The sequence below is a fragment of the Hippopotamus amphibius genome, chromosome 3 (assembly GCF_030028045.1).
Source record: "Hippopotamus amphibius kiboko isolate mHipAmp2 chromosome 3, mHipAmp2.hap2, whole genome shotgun sequence".
In the NCBI taxonomy this organism is placed as follows: Eukaryota; Metazoa; Chordata; class Mammalia; order Artiodactyla; family Hippopotamidae; genus Hippopotamus; species Hippopotamus amphibius.
Genome location: NC_080188.1, coordinates 139050597 through 139071105, shown reverse-complemented (window position 1 = coordinate 139071105; position 20509 = coordinate 139050597). Strand labels below are relative to the sequence as shown.

General features: G+C 33.0%; 1 protein-coding gene across 7 annotated transcripts in view; it reads right to left on the bottom strand.

The window, feature by feature from the left end:
* Window positions 1-20509, bottom strand: part of DCAF6 (DDB1 and CUL4 associated factor 6) — a 154945-nt gene that overhangs the window by 41418 nt on the left and 93018 nt on the right. For all 7 annotated transcript variants that reach the window (XM_057726437.1, XM_057726434.1, XM_057726433.1 and 4 more), the window contains 4 exons: window positions 9424-9541; window positions 4834-4949; window positions 3595-3681; window positions 3056-3377 (listed from right to left, as the gene is read on the bottom strand). In XM_057726437.1, coding sequence (XP_057582420.1) covers window positions 3056-3377; window positions 3595-3681; window positions 4834-4949; window positions 9424-9541 — 643 coding nt within the window. The remainder of the gene's footprint in view (window positions 1-3055; window positions 3378-3594; window positions 3682-4833; window positions 4950-9423; window positions 9542-20509) is intronic.

Here is a 20509-nt window from a genome sequence, read left to right as displayed (position 1 = left end):
ATTTTTACAGTAGAGCTTTGGAATTCTTTGTCCCTTTGGAAATAGAAATTCTCAAACATCATATGCCTATTTATAAGCTGGTAAATGACTCTTCATAGTCTTAAGAAGCAAAATTTCTTAAACTTTCTCTCTTTAGAATAAAAGTCAACATACCCATTCCTTCAAATTTAGAAGATAAATGGGTAGTTGTCTCAAGGATGAAGAGCCCTTAGAAAGGTACAGAAATGAAAAGTACACTTTATATATGTAATTTAAGATTTAGTCAAGATGGTGCTCAGGAAGCTAGGAACTAACAAAATTATTTAGAGAAAAATCAGAAGGAAGATTTTCCACCATTTACAAATTTTTGGTAAATAGCTAGGAAAGAATAATGCAAATTTCAAAGGAAAACTGATGTTATTGTGAAAGTCACTATAATCACTTTAGCATTACCTCAGCATGTACAACTTTTTTGTGTGTGGGGGGTGTGTGTGTGTACACATTTGTTAGCTGTTAAGTATATATATATATATATATGTTATATAGTACACATATATAATACTGTATTTAATTTCATATATTTATCTAAACTGTTTTCCATGTTCTTATAAATGGCTTGTGTATTTGTCCTCTCCAATAAATTACCTTTCTCAAAGGGAAGAATTTTATTATTCTTCTGTTACTCTTTAGTAAGTTTACTACTATGTCCTATAGAATAAAACAAAATCATATAGGACAAACTAAGGCTAAATACCTAAACTGAGTATATGGAATATTAAATAATATTTAGTTTTTAAAAAAAAGCAGTTTGAAGCAAATTTAGACCCAGAGGTGGTTTCAAATCCAGACCTAACCATGAGAGCATGAATTCAAGAGTATATGTGTGAAGTGGGGTCACTTCCAGGTTGTTGTCCCTGATCATCACTGCTCTAAGAGATACTGCTGGTTTAGTTCAGCACCTGGGTTTCTGGTGTCAGTGAAGCTATCAGGTACCAATTTTGTGGCAGATCCAAACCTCAGAAGAGTCCCTAAAACATACAAATCATCTAAGTATTATGAAAATGGTAAGAAAATGGTAACGCTCAACAGAAAGATACTATAGTTTCTATGCTGCAAGACGTTTTGCATCCTCTAGGACCCACACGCCCCACAAATCCTCCTTTCTCATTCATGTTATACTACTGTGGGGGGAAAGAAAATCTTCTTAGGTCCAGAATATACAAAATCCCTGCTTAGCACCTCAGTTTCCTCAGCTATAAAGCAGGCTAGGTAAAAGTGTTAAATAATTAGCCTGAGTAGAAGATGCTAAATAATTATGACTTTTTGCAAGTGTCTAATATTTACCAAAAATATATGATTTCTTATTTAAACAAGCAGACCCGGTAAGTGACATGGTGCATTTTTACTAGAAGTGCATACTTACATTTCATTTTCAAAATGATACCTTAGTATCACTGTAAGCTATGTAAGTACAGAAAAAAACCAAGGATATATGTTTGCTTATATAATTAGAGAGCCATAAATGTACAAGCTTAAAATAATTATAGACTCTGGCTCTCCACCTTGGGTTTTAGAAACCGTCAACTTGATTTTCAAATTGTGCTATGCTTGCCAACCTTATCTGCATACATGAAGTGGTAATAATATTCTAAGGGACTCCTTCTGGGTATGGAAAGAAACTAAGTTTTACTTGTCTAAAATATATACTAAGAATTTGAAGACTAATGTGTGGCAGGTAAAGAGAAGATGCTTGATTAATCTCTAAATACAAATATAGGCAAAGATTACTTCCTCTACATTTAAAAACAGGGCCATTGCAAAGTAAACACAATGACCAAAAATGACTACAGGAAGATACATATCTATCTTTTCACAGTTAAGAAAAGGCAGTTTCACTGAACTGCAGGCTACAACGTTCAGGAATTTTGCTTGTCCTCTGTTAGTCTATTTATCCCTAGAGCCATTCTTATAGTAATTGCTTTTTAAAGTCTAAGCAGCTACACGGAATATCTTGGTTGTTTAAAACGCCTATTATTTACCTAGTGCTTTCAATGTGAGACAAGTCCTTTGATTGATTGATTTTCTTCTAAATTCTGACAACAATTCTAGACAATCATAACCCCATTTTATAGATAAGGAAACTGAACCTTAAAGAGACATTAAGTGATTTGAATGAGGAAACAGCTAGCAAATGGTAAAATCAGAATTCATGTCATTATGCTCTTGACCATTACATAATGATGCCATTCTTTAATGATAAATTAATCTTTTCACTTGACTGAAATGTCAGAATATTTTATAAATAGCAGTACATTAAGCATAAAAATATGTGATATGGTTCTTCACACCTGTGTAAGCTAGGATTTTAAAGATAAAATTTGATTCTCTGGAAGAGGACAGAACTTACAATGAGATATGATGGCACTAATTACAGAAATATTTTTAGAAAAGTATGGAATGCAATCTACTTTAAAAGATTTACCTTATCTACTAAAAAATAAAATATATCCTTATGAACATATAAAATGAAAAATGGAAAAAGTATATGAACATGTTAGCAATTTAATTCTTTATTGTAGTTATAATATGTGTTGCTTGGTGTGATTTTTCATTTTTGAAATTAAGTTACTAAGTTTAGTAGAAGTCAGAAAAAAACAATGTTTTCAAAAAGAGAACTCTATCACACTACCTTAATCTAGGGTCAAGAGAAAAGCAGAAAAACTGAACATTAAAAAAACCCCAAAACTGATAAAGACCAGGATGTCTACGGGGCAATCTGAGAAATAAGTATAATCCTAACTTCATAAATAACCTGCTGGTCATTGTCAACATTCCTTTCTCTTGATCTTGTAAACCAAGCCTTAGTGCTGAAGATAAAGAGCAATGAGACTTTTTATTCCTCTCAGCACACAGTTTGCTCAAAGAATGTAATATGTGAAATTATTTACAGTTTAGAAAATTCAATGACCCTCAGAGGAAGTAACTGTCAAAAATGGAGAGACTCTTTTATGTGACTTCAAAAAAAGCCTTGTGAATTATCTTTTTTATAGTCCATGTTAATTAAAAATTTACCAACCTATCACCAGGTCCTGCTCGATACCTTGCACCTGGGATCAGGACTGGGTCATCGTCACTGTCATCTGTGTCCTGGAGAGCGGAGTCCCTGGCCAACGTTTCTTCATGAGCCAAAGGCCCAACAGCTTCTGTCTGTGACTGAGGCTCAGGATTGCTGGTAGTCTGACCGGTAGCACTTTCAGTGTGATCTGAAGTTCCTGGTTCCTTGTCTTTTTCAGACAAAGTGGATTCTTCTGGAACCCCACAAGGGCTATCAAGATTGAAGTCACTCCTTTCTCCTGAGCCGGAATCCAATGGCTCAGAAGTAAACTTATCTGATTGTGCTGTCAGAAAATAAAGTAGTAACAACTGGTCATGTCGGCAACACTAATTACTTAATCTAACTTCAGAGCTCACACAGACATTTTCTAATATAAAGTCTAATTCCCCTATTTGAAGAACATAATCTATTTGGAAATGGTTTCTAACTCTGGAGAGACTAACACAGATTAAGGCTTCTTATTTTCCCATATAAAGGAATTACCTAAAAAGACAACTCACCTATATCTGTACGGTTTTGAGCTGTGCTTTCTGCAGATGTACCTTCCTGAAGTGTCATCACATCCTCTGATGATTCTTCAGGAGCTTCTGGGAATTAAACAAATTTATCGTTAAATTCTAATTTTTTTTCAGAAAAATAAACACCAACTTAATATTCCAGCTTTCCTATACATAAGTAGTTCTTAACCCTTTTTGGGTCATAGAACCTTTTGACACTCAGATAAACCCCCCTGGGTAATGCAAATATTATGTATGTACCAACAAAACTGTAAAACACTATCAGGAACAGATGTGCAATTCTGCCCACTGTCTCTTCCCAAAGCCTATGCATGGACCTTCATGAACTCTATGTGAAGAATATCCGCTTTAGTTTATTCCTCACAACATTCCTCAATCTTGCTCTTCCCCCACCTAAATTTCAGAGAATCTAAGCTTAAAACTGAGTATTTTTCTGCCCCTTTGTCATACATTTGGTCTAATTTGAACTATCATGAACAAACAGTAAAGTTTGCCCCATCATAAATTCTGTTTGGCCACTGAAAATACTTATTTCTGGATTTAATTCCAAGACCATGAAGGATCAGTCTTTTTTTGTTCCTAGCTGGACTTCTGCTTACCAGACAGTTGCCTTACACGTATTTACTTCTTGTTAGCTGTTATACTGAGGTATGCATTCACTAATGAAAAACAATTCATTTATTCCTTCATTTATCAAGTATGTACTGAAAATCTACTGTGCTCTAAGCTGTACTAACCCTTAAATTTCATATGATAATCACATAAAAATATTCTAGGAAAGGGTTCTAAAAACATTCTTTAAATGGTGCTTCTTGTATGATACAGGATTTACTCATAACCTGTTTAGATTTTATTCCTTTTTTCCTTCCACAAACCAACTATATTTTTTGAAAAAAATCAAGACAGATACTCTGGATTTCACTGCTAGGTATAAAAATGGTAAAGATAATTCAAACCAACATTTACATCTAACATATCGTCAGTATGATGACCATCTACCCTGGTCACTGTGTCCACAGAGGGGAACTGTGCTTCACTGTGACGCCCCATCTTAAATGCCTAAGGTCCCTATCTTTTGCATTTGCTATTTGTTTACCAATAGCAGTAACTGGACTATCGCAGCAAAATAAGAAACAAAACTGTAGTACTGAGGTATCAGGAAAAAAAAGGTAAATATCCAACACTGGGTTTTATCATGACAAAAACAAAATAACACCATACTTGCTTCACTCTCTCCTTCTGGAGGTTGTATGGAACTTTGTGGGACCAAGGATTCCTCCTGATCCTCAGATTTACAGTGGCTCCCATTTCCTCTAGAACTTGAGGCAGTACTGCTCCTATTATCAAGACAAGATAGGTGATTCCACCAAGAAGTTAATAAACTTGAACTTTTAGGATAATTTTTATATTTTACAACTAAAGACATTGATCAAAAAAACTAAGACTACAAATAGAACACAAGATTTATTATTTTAATAGCACTTGCAAAACATCACTTTAAAAAATCTAGGTGATTATTCTAATCATTTATAATATTTAAAAAGATTTAAAAATATAAAAGGACTGCTTCTTCACTGTTTTGATGCTTCTACAATCTGGTATATATTTTTACAAACCTCTCTATTGAATTTTAACTTAATTACACAATCTCTCTTCTTGTCCTCACTACAGATGGTTCACCACATTCAAATTCTTAATTTTACAGATTTTGATATATGCCCTTTCAGATTTTGTTGTTCTAGGCTACTTTTAAATTAATACTTAAAAAGTCTTTGGTCTTTGAACTGCCCTCTGTGGATCACTGCCAGTTCTAGACTGCTGTTCAAATATGGCAAGTGATTGCGCACCATGGTTTTGTAGGACAGAATAATGTTTTCTGTTTTAGTTTTAATACCTACCTGATGATGGCCATAATTCTCTTAGAATTTTTAGCTAGAGCAGAATACCAGATCAATTTAAATAAATAATTTTCAATGAACATTTTGTGATAAATCATGACATGTGTAAGAAGGGGATTGAGTGGGAAAGAAAATAGAGGAAAATGTATAACAATCTGACTAAGATTAAAATTAAATTCACAGAAATTCAACAATTTCTTAAATTTAGTATAGATGTGAACAAGAAAAAAAAACTGAACAGTTACAGTAACTTAAACGTTAATTACAGACAAACAGCAGTGACTCAATAAACAATGCAAATTATCATGGAACTTTCATCAAAATTTTATAAAAACTTTTTTAATCTAATTGCAGAAGTCAATTTGACTTTTCTAAAAGGGCATCCATACATAATATATTTTAAAGAAGAATCTATATCTACATAAGTATATATGCAGAGAAAAATGTCAGAAAGGATATTTACCAATGTTAAGTATCTCAGTAGGATTATTGTGATTTTTTTTTTCAAATTTTCTCTACATTCTGATTGTTTTGCAATGAACATGTATTTCTTTTTAACCAGAAAGAAATGTATAGCAATTTTGGTAAAGAAAAGCCAATGTGATACATAAATCTTTTTTTTTCCCATTGAGAAAGCTACAATACAGGCTTAAAATGCTCAATGTAGAAGAGTTATGATAATTAAAACATTATGGCATTGATGTAGGAATACAGAGCCATTAGTGGAAAAGACAAAGTAATCAAGTAAATACATTTAGCATGTGTTAATGTGTCATTTTAAATCACAGATAAACAACTAGATTGTTCAATAAATGGTACTGGGACAAAGGAAAAGCCATGTGGAAAAACTGAGCTATAAGCTATACATCAAAGTTTATGGTAAAATAAATTGTAAAAGGATTAAACATATATTTTTGATATAAAATCACAGAACTATAAGAGGAAAACAAGAAGGAACTTTTCCCCTAATCCTGGGAAGGACAAGGAGCATTAGCTCACAGGCTGAAACCATAAAGCGAAACTACTGTAAGTAAACTGAAAGACAAACAAGAAACTGGGGAAAATATCTGCAACAAATAAAAGACAAATGATATTCTATAATATATAGCTCTTATAAATCAATAAGAAAAAGATAAACACCACAGTAAAAAACTGGGCAAAGGACTTGAAAGCAATTTATAAAAGATGACAATTGTAGCTAACAATTATTTAAAGCCTATCATGTGCCAGTCAACGTGCTAAGCGCTATGTACTTTTTCTTCATGTTCTCATTATATCCTCCAAACAAACTATGAAGTAGGTTCTACTAAATATACCCTTTCTCAGATGAGAAAACTGATATTTAGAGAGGTTCAACAGCTAATCAGGTTGAATTTAGAGTTCAAAGTCTTGGTCAGTGTGCTCTATCGCCTTATCTGTCATCAAAGAAACTAAAATAAAAGCAAGACACCATACTGGCACAGACGAAATTTTTAACAATGAATACAGAATACTTTCATAATCAGAAAAAAGCTAATTACTTTTTTGATAAAGAAATAAGAAACTTGTGAATAAGAATATAATCATGGTCAGTTTTTAGAGAAGGAACAGTAGCACTCAAAAGAAGATAGGGACTAAAGATGTTTGGTTAAAAAATGCTCAGATGAGATTCTTTATAAGATATCAGTCCCTTCTGTACAGAAATATGAGGAGAGAAAAGACTTAAGAATAAGTATGACAATCTTCTGTGATCTTAAATTATGTACTAAGAAAAGGGCCATAGATATGATTTTTAAAAGTTGAGGTCAAACACTAGCATTCATAAAGAAGTTCTATTGACTGTGCCTTCAAAGATATATCTAGAATCCAATCTCTTCTTACTGCCTCCACTGTTTCCCATCCTGATCCAAGATACCACTACTTCTCACCGTGCTTACTGCCAAAGCTATTTAACTGGTCTCCCAGCTTCTACCCAAGACCTGTTCTCTACACAGCAACCAGAGATATCCTTTATCCTTTTAAAGACCCGGCTGACCTTATCTGCTACTACTCTTTCCTTTGGTCTCACCACTCCAGCTACATTGGTTTTTTTTTTAAAGATCCTTGAACATACTAAGACTGCTCCTACTTCAGAGCCATTTTACTGACTTTCTCTCTGTCTAGAATGCTCTTCCCCCAGATATACGCATAGCTCACTCCTTCTTACCCTTCAAATTGTCCAAATGTCATCTTCTCAATGATGCCTACCCTTTCCATAGGTCTCCCAACATCTTTACCTGTTCTATTTTCTTCCATAGCACTTAATACCATCTAACATACTATATAATTCACTTATTTATTATGTTTATCTTCTGCCCCCCAAATCTAGAATGTAAGCTCAAATAGGGCAGGATTTTCTTGTCTGTTTTTTTCACTGATGTATTCCCAGTGTCCAGAACAGTCTTGGAATGTAGAAGGTATTCAATAATAATGTGAAAATCCTATTTAATCAAAGATTTTATTATTAAAAAACACACAGAAAGACAAATGGAAACCAGTGAATTGGAATAAATAATTATTATCATGTATCAACATATAATTAATTTATATATTAATAAACAATATATAACTATATTATATATTATTTATACACACATATTATATATTATACTAACATAATATATAATACTATATAATTAAATATGTTAATATAATAATATATTAATTATATAGGATAATTAATATATTGGTAATTAAATGATTAACATAATCACCACATATTAATCACATATAATTATATTAATATATAATTAATTATATATTAAGAAAGACTGTATTATCTATATATTAATTTATATAATAGTAATAAATTTAAATACAAAATTCTGGATGCTGTCTCTCTCACACAAAAGGCAATGAGACAGTGGCAAAGAATTTAAGAAGCTCACATAACTAGATTTTTTTTTAAATGTAAGATTTAACTAGATTGATGAGCAATAAATATAATCAGAAATGTCATTAAAAAGAATCTATACAACCATTAAAGTTCAAACTCACTAGCAATAAGTTAAGTAAAAATAGAAATTATTTAAAAATCAAATATATAATTTACAAGTAAATGAATTTTCGATATTGAACACTGGCCTGGAGACAGCAAAACATGCACTTTCATACGCTGCTGGGAGAAATATAATGACAGATTATCCTTTTGAAAATAATTTTGTAATATCTTTCAATCGAGATATAGTTTATCTCTGGAAAAAAATCCCAAATCAATAATCTTAAAGGTAGAAAAAAGCTTGTAAATAAAGATATTCATTACATTCTTATTTGGTAAAAATAAATAAATTCACTGCCTAATTAAAGGGAAATGGTTAAGTAAAACTATGGTACATCCACTTGATGGAATCTATTATACAGCTGGTAAAATACTTATGAAAACTAAGTATTTTACCAGCTGTATAATGGGAATATTTATTATAAAGTTAACTCAAATAAATGCTGGGGAGAACTGAATATATTCAGTATGATTAAAATCATGTTTTAAAACTCAAAGAAAAATATATACATATATATACACATACACACACCTTTTACACAGGACCAAGACTGCAAAAATCTCCAAAATGTTAGGTTTATTAATTTTGGCGCTAATGGTCTATTGGTGATTATTTTTATCTTTTGCATTTTCTATCAAAAGCAATATCCCAGGACTAGTAATATCAGTATCACCTGGGAAGTTTTTAGAAATGCAAATTCTCTGACTCCACCTCAAACTCTGAGAGTGGGGTCTAGTAATCTTGTATTTTAACAAGCTCTCCAAGTGATTCTGAAGCATACTAAAGTTTGAGAACCAGCGTACTATTGCAAAACAAAGATGATGAAGTGCTAAAAATAATATCTAATACAATCCTACAAAATGGCTAATAACATCTTTACAAAAATATTAACTTACCATTCATCTGTAAAGTTCAGTTTTATTGTGCTTGTAGTTGTTCCTTCTGTGCTGTAGTGCAAACTTAAAACTGGTTCACCTGTCCCTGGTTTGGGGCTCAGCTTTTCATTATTGTTATCTGAAAATTGTGTTTAAAACATTTGAAAAAAGTCTCTGAAACCAATAAAAAGATGACATTTCCTAAAATTTATAAAGCTTAAATTAGACTGTCCTTGTCATAACTCTTTCTCACATCTGTTATGGTTCTCACTTAAAGTTCAAAACGTGTTATAGAAACACTCTATATACTTCAAAGTGGTGTTGCATCATTGTCTAGCTTTGTGTACATGACTCCCTTTGATTCAGATGAAAATCACACACATTTGAGAACCATATTTAGTTGTTAGGGAATCAAAGACTATTAACATGCAATGACATACTTTATAAACTGGTACTTTAATGGAATGCTCAAGATTTTTTCTGCAGTTGCTAGAGCATCAAGAATAACTATCATTGGCTCCTTCAGAAACACTGAGAAGTAAGATGCAAGGGCTCCAAAAGAAGTTGTTTAGTAAAAACTTTGCTGTAATTAAATGCTATCAAATTTCTTCTGTTCTTTCAAACTCACAGACTTATAATCTAGGGAAGGATTACAGCCTGTACTTTACTGGGAAGGAGGGGGAGAAGAAAATTTATTGTGCTTTGTTATTTTCTAAAACTCTGTATTATAAGATCATATGTTTTGGTATATTCCATCCTCTCCTCCTGACTAACCTTGTAAGAAATTTGTTTTCTAAACTATGGAAAGGCAATTCCATCTTAAGAGTCTATAGGTGATATTTACAATATACATCCATCTCAACACATAAAATCTTTATAAAATGGTAAAATCAAGAAACTCTACAGAAATTGATACAAACAACTTTAAAGTCACCTCTTCCCTCCCCCCAAAAAGGAGCACATGGATATTCAAAGACAAGTTCGAACAGGGCTTTAAAATTTTTTCTTTTTATGATGAATAACAGCTTGGGGGAACATTAAAATGTATAGGGAATAAAAACTGCTATATAATCAAACATAACATTTCTGTCAGTCACTTGCAGAAAGAAGACTCTTCTGTGACATAACTGTTTTCTCAATACAAGTTCAAGGACTTGATATGATAGTAAAGATAAGCTTTCTGTCTTGAAAACAGTATCAACAAAAGCAATAACAACTTAATGAAATCAAAATTACTTAGGATATTTTGGTTATTAGGTCCACTTTATATTGCAATGGAGGACATATCTTTTTGCATTCCTCTTGAAGACGCTGGAGCACTTACTAAAAGAGAATCTGACAGAAACTCTGCTCTAGCTTTTATCCTGTGAGAGGACAATTAACAAGACTTAAAAATACAGAGCTGTAGCAGAAAAGAAAACGGATTCTCTCCAAGAGATGAGAAGCCAAGCTGATAAAATTCAGGAGTATCAATTCTTAAATCTTCACTTTTAACTCATGAGAAGTCCTCTCCTATAACATTAATTGCTATCTGAAAATAAAAGCATGAATCAATTATAAAGCTGGCCTACTAAATGGTAAATTCACTTTGTTTCTGTACTACTTTTGTTATGACTATGTCCTTGATATAAACAGCTGCTGGAAAAAAAAATTAACAATCCATTACAACTTTCAAAAATTTGATATTACATTCAATGCTTTTAGAGGAGGTAGTTTACCAAATGGCATTCTGATAAAAGAACCAAGTTAATATATCTTTAACTTACATAATTATCAAGAATGAAACTGTTTTTGAGGGGGGAGGGGGTTGGGGCAACACCATGCAGATTGTGGGATCTTAGTTTCCAGACCAGGGATTGAACCTAAGCCCTTAGCAAGGAAAGCCAGAGTGCTAACCACTGGACCCCCAGGGAATTCCTGAATGGGATTTTTAAAACATCTGTCCTACCCTGGACAATCTTTGAAAATTTTGCTGTTAGTCATTTGTCCACATACTGTTTTCCCTTATTCTTTAGTTATGTTGCTGAAATTTCTGTCCCACTGCTGCCAAAACCATGGTCATTCTTAGGGATCTAGAATTGGTGAAGACAGCTGAAAGACAATGATCAAGGAAACTAAGAGACAGAGCTGGGGCTACTTCTTTCATTATCTCTCATAACATTTTATAAAGTGCTTTGCTATTACCTTTTTTTTAAAGTAAAGAAGGAATAGGAAAAAAAAAAAAAGCAGGTGAGAGAGAACGGTAGGAGTGAATTTCTTAGATCTACCTTGATTATGGGAGCTTAAGTTTTAAGAAGCCATTTAACACCTGAAACTAACACAACGCTGTAAATCAACTACACTCCAAAGAAAGTTTTTTTAAAAAGTCATTTAAATGCTCTATCAAAACTTCCTTTTTGAGTAAAATTAGAGGCAGCTATAGACAACTGCATGCTATGCCTAAAAGAATACAGTAAACAAAGAGCTAGCTGTTAAGAGGTCAAAATGGCGTAGAAAATATCTACCAGCCTCCAAGAGCACCCCCAACCTCCAAAAGCAAGAAGCTTCCTGAGATGATCAATGTTAATCAAAACCTTCTTCCTAGGTTATCTATGATGCCAAGTTATTATTTTATCTCTCTGGAATATAATCTGTATATTGTAAAAACCATGTAAAACACAATAGTAACCAATTTATAAAATGACTATAGTTGGCAGAATTTATTCATTTAAGTTTTATCTCCTTGTAGACTGCACATAAATAATGTCTCTGGAAGAAACACTATACAGTGCGGACCCTGGTTTCTTCAACTGAGGCATTTAACGGAAGTATGCATCCAAGGTTTAAAAATTCATTTCCTAGCCTTGTTCCATTCTACTCTTCCTAGTTTAATACTCCTCTTCTTGATCACATACAACCTATCAAACTGAATTTTCTCAGAAATGTAGATCATTTGCTTACTAGTAAAATTAACAAATTGTTTCTGATAAAGTGCATATTTTAAGCTAAAAAGGTCTATAAAAATCTACTTTAAAGAACTAAAAAATTAATTTTATTATTACTTTACTTGAAAAAATATTTGTAACCATTTTAATTTTCCGTAACTTGCTCTGTGTGTTAAAAGCTGGATCAGCAAACACATTCTAAAAACTGTATTATTCAAAGCCTTACTTATATAATGCACAGAAATGTATTAATATTACTGAAATATTTTACTTAAGTAGAGATTTTAATTTAAGAGCCTTAGGGTTTAGAACTTCACCAAACTCAATAACTTTATGTAAAACGCACCATCATAACAGTAACTAAAGTTCATTGAACATCACTACCTCCCAGGATATATATGTATCCTTTGTTAAATCTTTACAGCACATATTTTTTTCTCCATTTTATAGATGATGAAACTGATGATAATGAGCTGGATCCTTTCTCTCTAGTTACCGAAGTTTCTTTCTATATTGAATACTAAGTAGAAAATAAGATTCCTTAAATAAATATTCTAATTAAGAAATATCAATTGTTGGTGCTGTTATTTCTCAGAAATGATATATAATTCATATCAGCAACTTTGATGAAAGTTCTGGTATCCCAAACTGTCACTTTGGCATCAGAGTACTGGAAAACTACACTGCATCTTTTCCAGGACACTTAGAGACTGAACTATTTCTTCTCCCTCTAAAAACATTACAGGAGAATAAAATTAACTGTGGTGCACTCAGCACAAGAACAGTATAGTGGGGGGAAAAAATCCCTTTTAACTTGTTCAACACTGCTAAGATGGCCATATATATTGCTTTGTAGTTTAATTATTAAAAACAAGTGATGATGTTAGTAGCTTAGACTGGTCTCTATTCAGGCAAACTACCACCCATTAAAATGCATGCTTCAGAAGCACAGTCATAACCACATAAAAATCAAGACAATATACTGTAAAATACTTCATTTTTCGGAATTAGAAGTCAATAGTCAATAACATGAGATTCTGAAAGCAATTTTAAAAGCTCCCTTCCCAAAAGAGCCCTTTCAGATTATTGCATCCGCTCAGAAAAAAATCTCACAACGGGCTGGAAGATATGCGTCATTTGAAAGCAACATCTTTGAACTTTAATTAGGTATCTTCCAAGCCTTTCACAATAAGAACCACAAATAAACTTTTTTGTTGTTAATACATGTTTTCAAACCATTCAATCTGTGCATTTCAACTGTGAAATTAATAATCATTTGTTTTTCTAAAAAAGCATGTTCAAAGTAGTACAAAATATGCTCTCTTGGTAACTAGGTTTGCATATCACCTAAATATTGAGATGGATGTTTGGTCTTTTAGTTAGGATATCCCTGAGACCTATCCTATGCATAAATTTAAACAAAATAATCAAAATGATGATAAGTAGAATTTGGCCACAATAATTTGTTTAGAACCACTATGCCCAACATTTTCTCTGCTGCTGGGTCACCATTCTAAGTATGCAATCAAATCACCCATTAATCACCTATAGTAGCTTAGATAACCTGTGGATCATGCAGAAATAATATATTCTTCGCTTCAGAAATTTTTCTATTACACAATGAACTTGTCAATATTTTTCCTTCTATCATGCCAAATATTTAAAATAAAAATCAATCTAAAAGGAAACAAAATACATGATGAAATCCTCTGAAAAAACACTGACACATCAATGATAAAGCTCAGCTATCGCCCAAAATTTTGCACCCCAACCTGCTTGGCATACATGAAAGAAAAGGCAAATTTCTCAAATATAATTTCTAGGCCAATGCAAAATTTCCTATTTTACAGGTCTATAACTTTTCTGCATACACCATACTATTGGATATCCAACGTTTCCAATCATTTGTAAAAGAAAGCATATTCTGATTCAAAGTGGAGAAACTGTTTCTAGGAGTAGATTCTAAACAGGGAACTCCTATTATCCACCACATAGATGACTGTGAGGCAAGGCTTTTATTCTAAAAGTGAGTGTTCTCACTAGTGAAATTTGACTTTATACAGATTTTTTTTATAAAAACCAAAAACAAACTGCAACTTTAATGCTGATATTTACTAGGAAATCTCTCCTACATAATCTTCTGGAAATAATATCCTAGTCAAATTTTCTTCCTGACAATCAAGACTCAACCTGTATATCAATGACAATAATTTTAATCCAATACCTTTTTCCATAACATAATGTAGAAATGTGAACTTAAACATGGGGTTGAGATATATACAGAATCAGACTGTGCCTAGTTCCATTTTCCCTCTGATATCTAAAACTTATGGATTGAAATGCAGTAGTCACTTTATCTATGCTCTCTAGGCTTTCTTCCCATATACTTCAGAACTGTTAGTCTTATACCCCTCTGTTCATAGACGTCTTCTATTCCTATTTCACTTTCAGTTTTGAGGGAGAACAGACAGAAAGAAAATAAGTAAAAATGTGTACCTCATGTGGCACATAAACCCTGCCAAAATTCTCATCCAATATTTCTCTTTTTATGACATATTCTCTATTAAAAAATCAAGCCTGTCTGTCATACTCTGACTGAATAGATTACTTAACATGATAAAATGTGACTTTCAGATGAAAATGAACAAATGAGGTAGACAGCTTAGGAGAACACTCTCTTTAACCACTTTCCCCTCCATCTGCTGTCCTCCTTGCTTATTGTTTTGAAGTACTTATCTTACTTCTCATTTCCATTTCTTCTTCTCTTACTCTAATCTAGCCTCTATTAATCCCAAGAAACTGCTTTCACTAACGAAACTGATCACCTCTGTGTTGATTAATCTAGTGGAGAATTTTTAGAACCCATTTACATTTGACCTCTCAGCAGCAAATAGACAACTCTCTTGTATTTGAAAATTTCTCTCCTCTTGATCTTATGATATCACACTGTTCTACTCTGCCTGTTATCTCTCAATGTGGTTGTTACTTCTCCTTTATCAGCTCTCCTGTAGCAAAATATTTAATTCTGAACTTTTTCCTGATTTTTTTTTGAAATGTTTTATACGTTTCATTTTTTACTTTCATCCTAGATGATTTCATCTACTTTCATGGCTTCAATTATCATCTACGTGCAGAAAATTCTCCAATTTACTTCTCTAGTTCTGCCATCTTTGCTAAATTCCATAACCATACAATCAACTGACCAACAGACTTTCCTACCTGGATTCCTCACAAAGATAACTCAAATTTAACATATTCAAACTAAGCTTGTGATCTCCACCTCCTTCTACACATACTCTCCCATATACTCTTCCTTTTCCTGGGTCACCTATTTCAGGAAGTATCCACTTGCTTAACTGTACTCAATCAAAACTTGGGAGTTACCCCTGCAGCACTAGAAATGTCACCTGCTAATTAATCTCTATTATTAACTCTCCAAAGCATCTCAAATAAATGTACAATCTAAGTCAAAACAGTGTGTTTACGGACTTCCCTGGTGGTGCAGTGGTTAAGAATTCACCTGCCAATGTAGGGGACATAGGTTAGATTCCTGGTCCAGGAAGATCCCACATGCCTTGGAGCAACTAAGCCCGTGCACCACAACCACTGACCCACAAGCCACAACTACTGAAGCCCACGTGCCTAAGCCCATGCTCCGCAACAAGAGAAGCCACTGCAATGAGAAGCCCGTGCACCGCAGTGAAGAGTAGCCCCCACTCACCGCAACTAGAGAAAGCCCCAGCACAGCAACCAAGACCCAACATAGCCATTAAATAAATTAATATATTAATTAAAGAAAAAACAAAACATTGTGTTTACTGTATAAAAACAGATTTAAGACACATCCTGACCCTGCTCCCTCCAACCAGATTTCCATTGCTAAACCAACCCCATACAGAAATTCTGGAGTTGTTTCTGCAATTTGTACTCTGGGCTCCTCCTCAATCCTTTGCCTCATTCATCAAGTCCTGTATACTCTACATTCTAAATATTTACTGAATCTCTTCATATCTCTACCTTATTTCTATCATCAGGTCAAAATCCTTATTACCAGAAGAACCTCCTAAATGATTGTCTGTAATCAAGTCTTCATACTCTATTCAGGAACAAACCAGATCAGCCCATGTTCCCTATTTTAAATCCTTCATTAGCTTCCTAATGTTCCCTTAAAAAAGTCCAAAAGGTCCTTCTCAATCTGGACTCTACCGAACTCTTGAAGCCGTAGCACATAGCAGCCATAATGGGATTCTTCTAGTCACTCTAATGTGAGTCTCTCAGAGCCTCTGCACGTGCTATTCGTGATCCCGCTTCCTTCCTCTCCTTGACCTAACCTACTCACACTCATCTTTCAGAGTGCAGCTAAAACGTCTCATCCTCAGGAATGCCTCATTTGGCTCCCTACCAGAAGAGATGAAGAGTCACTCATATGTTCCCCACTGAACCTTATTTCCTCTTTTATAACACTTATGACACTTGTATTTATTTTTTTTATCACATGTCTTTACTGTTAGATGAGGCAAAGGATAGCGGCTATAATCACAGGTACTGGAACCAGGCTGCTTGGATTTGAACCACATTTCTTACACAGACACACAGTGTGTGACCTTAGACAAATTTCTTAACCTCTCTTTACGGTGGTTTCCTCATCTGAAAATGGGGATAATAACAGTACCTGCTGTATAAGGCTGTGGTGAGAATTAAGTAAATGAACATATAAAAATTGCTCAAAGTAATGTTTGGTACAAAGAAAATGCACTATAAAGTTCTATGTTGTTATTATTATGGTTAATCAACTCTATTATTTTATTATTATTATTATTATTATTATTAATCAACTCTATGCTCCAAGCACAGGGAGCATTAGCTTTATTCATTCATGCAACCTGGTGCCAAGCCCAGTATTTGCCACAAGGTAATAGGCACTTAATATGAGTTGAATTAAACTACTTGTCTCTACATATTTCTTGGAGTCTTGGTTTCTTCATTAGTAAAATGAGGATCATATTAGTATTCACCTCATTAAATTACAACAGATGAGATAATACATATAAAATTCTTAACACAGTGCCAGTTAAATACTAAAAACAATAAATGTCAGTTATTTTTATCATAGACAATTCTGAGTTAGAAAACAATTTAACTAGAAATATACATACTGATTTGGTTAGCAGGAGAGTGGAACAAGTGAGCATATGCAATAGAAATTAAATAATGTTTAACTTTCAAAAGATGAACTGTATCACTAATTGTAAGAATCCAGACTAGTAGTTGGGGAAAAGGGGACTAGCCACTTCATTTTAAGCAACTAAGTGATAACTAGTTCTAAGGAATATAAAAAAAAAAAAATCTAAATGAAGTCTGATTACACTAATTTTTTTTCTAGAATTTAAAATATAGCATATACAGATATATTCCAGTTTGATAAATACTGAACTTATGTTTCTCACTACTACAGCAATTTTCCATCATTAGATATTTATTTAATAAAAATTAGAGTTGTCAAAGTACACTTAATGTCAATTTAAAATACTGCTTGATGTAACATTGTCAAGATGATATTACTAAAATAAAATTTCAACTTGGTGACAGTATATACTCTTAAGGGAATAATACTTAATGCAAGACAGGTTCAGTTTTTCCATTCCCAACCTACCCTAGAAGAATTAGTAAAATCTGCTTCACTGGTTTCTGATCATCCACAAGTCTCTTTCTGTAAGTACACATTTTATTAATGTTAAAAGTAGTCAGCTTATATAAAATAATAATGGATAATTAACATTTATGTTTCTAATGCCTATAAATAAGCATTTTTATTTCTTTAAATCTAGAATAGAAAATGAGTGTCTGAAGATGAACAACTGCCTATAGGTGTTAAGTTTCCAAAACTAATGGCATTACCAACTTCCACTTAATGATTATCACTGTGATGAATATAAAGCAACTTGCTACAGTCATGGCCAAAATTTAAAACTCAGGCAAAATTATTTCCTTATACCCTCTCAAAAATTAAATGTTAAGATTATAGGTTTCTTTTGTTATTGTCATTATTGTTAATAAAAGAAGGGGGAATTTCTGGCCTAAATATTTTTAACAGGAAAAATTTGTAGTTTTGGTAAGAGGCAAGAGAAATATACGCCAGAAGAGGACTTTTCCCCTTAAAGTATAGTAGTTATAAGAGATATAAATAAAAGGAAAATCAAAACTACTCATTAAAATACATTGTTCAAACTAAACAAAATGCATGACAGATATAACTGTGCTTATTCCAACAGTTTCTAATCAGCACAGAAGGGTTGTCAATGTGTGTGCACACAGCCCTAAATTTGGAAAATGGTACAAAGTATTTCATAACAGGATAAAAACAATGGGCATGCTGTATACTTATTTCCCTATCATTATTTCTTTACAAAGTATTTTGATAAAAGAAAATAAAAACTATTGAGGCAACCCCGCAGCCGCACTTATGGTCTTAAGGGTTAGACTAAATATATTAGACTAAGTGTGGTGTTTTTTTTTTTAATTTAAGATAAATAAGGAAAACACTAATTGCAATCAACCAATTCAATAATGTGTATGTAATTATTGAAAGAAAACAAATCTTGTCAGTGAAACAAGTCAATTACAATTTAAAAAATTTTATTAGTAACATTTTTATCATAGTAATCCCTTAAAATAAAGAAAATCTATGAACTACCATGGGAAATGAAATTAAGCAACATGTAAAAGCACAAGGACACCTGGAAGATGAATACTGTCAGGTAAGTATAAAACTGAATTATCAATTAAAAAATATATTAGTATCTCTTTAAAAGTATGAAAAAGAAATTTAAAATATGCTTAAAATAATCATTAGAGATATATTCAGGAAAAAACTTATTAAATGTACTACTTTTCCCATTCTACAGGATAAAATCGAGAACAGGGTCTTGACAAAGATTAAAACTTGAAATAATAGCCTATCTGGGGACACCAACTATTCCCTATACCTTTAACCTTTTCTACAAAGATTCTTTCTTATTTTATAAACATGCTCAGTTTTGAAATTATAACCCCCTCCCAGACATTACCTTTCCTCTATCTTTTCATTCTTAATTGAGTTTACTGAAAGTCATCTACATACCAATGTCACCACTTTAAAAAAAAAAATCTTTCTCCTCAAACCACTGCAATCTGGCTTCTCTCTCCATCTCTCCACACATAACTGCAGTGCCAAAGCAATCAGTAACCCACACACTGCCAAATTCAAAACCTTTTCTCTGTCCTTTCCATATCTGGCATCATTGCTTCACAATGCACTACTGACCATTTCCTCCTTGAACTTTTCTTTTCTCTGGCTTTGGATATGGCATTCTTTCTGCCCTGCCTATTTCTCTGATCATTCCTTTTCTGTCTCCTTGGCCAGATCCTTTTCTCTGCTTGCTTCTTGTAGTACAGACTTTCCTCTTTTCACTTTATCCTCCTTTCCTAGACAATTTTACCCACTCTCGTGGTTTCAACTGTTATCTGTAAATTGACGATTTCTAATTTTCATCTCCACCTCAGACTTCTCTGGTTACTTCCAGAATCATATCATATACCCATTCAACTTTCTAAGATATTTCCCCATTTGGATGTCCAAAAGTACTTCAAACTCAACATATCAAGAAAATCTCATGTATCTTTTTTCCCCTATAACGGCTGTTTCTCCTGAAATCCCTATCTTGGTTCATAGTATTACCAGATCACCCTATCAAGACACCTGGATATCATTCTCTCATTTTTAAGAACTAATTAGTCTCAAATCCCATCAATTCTAGCACTTAAATATTTTAAAAATCTGTCTATTTTTCTCATTTCCCACTGCTATCACCTTAGAATGGACCCCTCATCATCTCTCACCTGGCCTATTGCAATAGCCTCTTACATGGTCTTGCTATATTCGATTTTACTCCTTTCCAATCAGCCATCTATAAAGCTGCTAAAATTATCTAGCACATGAATCTGGTCATGTTTCTCCCAGGCTGGAATAATTTCTATAGCACCCCACTGCTTAAAGAATTTATTTACTCATTCATTCAACAAATACTGTTTAATGAAAACAGATACGGTGTTAGGTACTGAATATATTATAGTGGATGAAAACATTTAGAGAATACAGAGAAAGACAGGCATTAAACAAACAATCCCTCAAATAAATGTCTGAT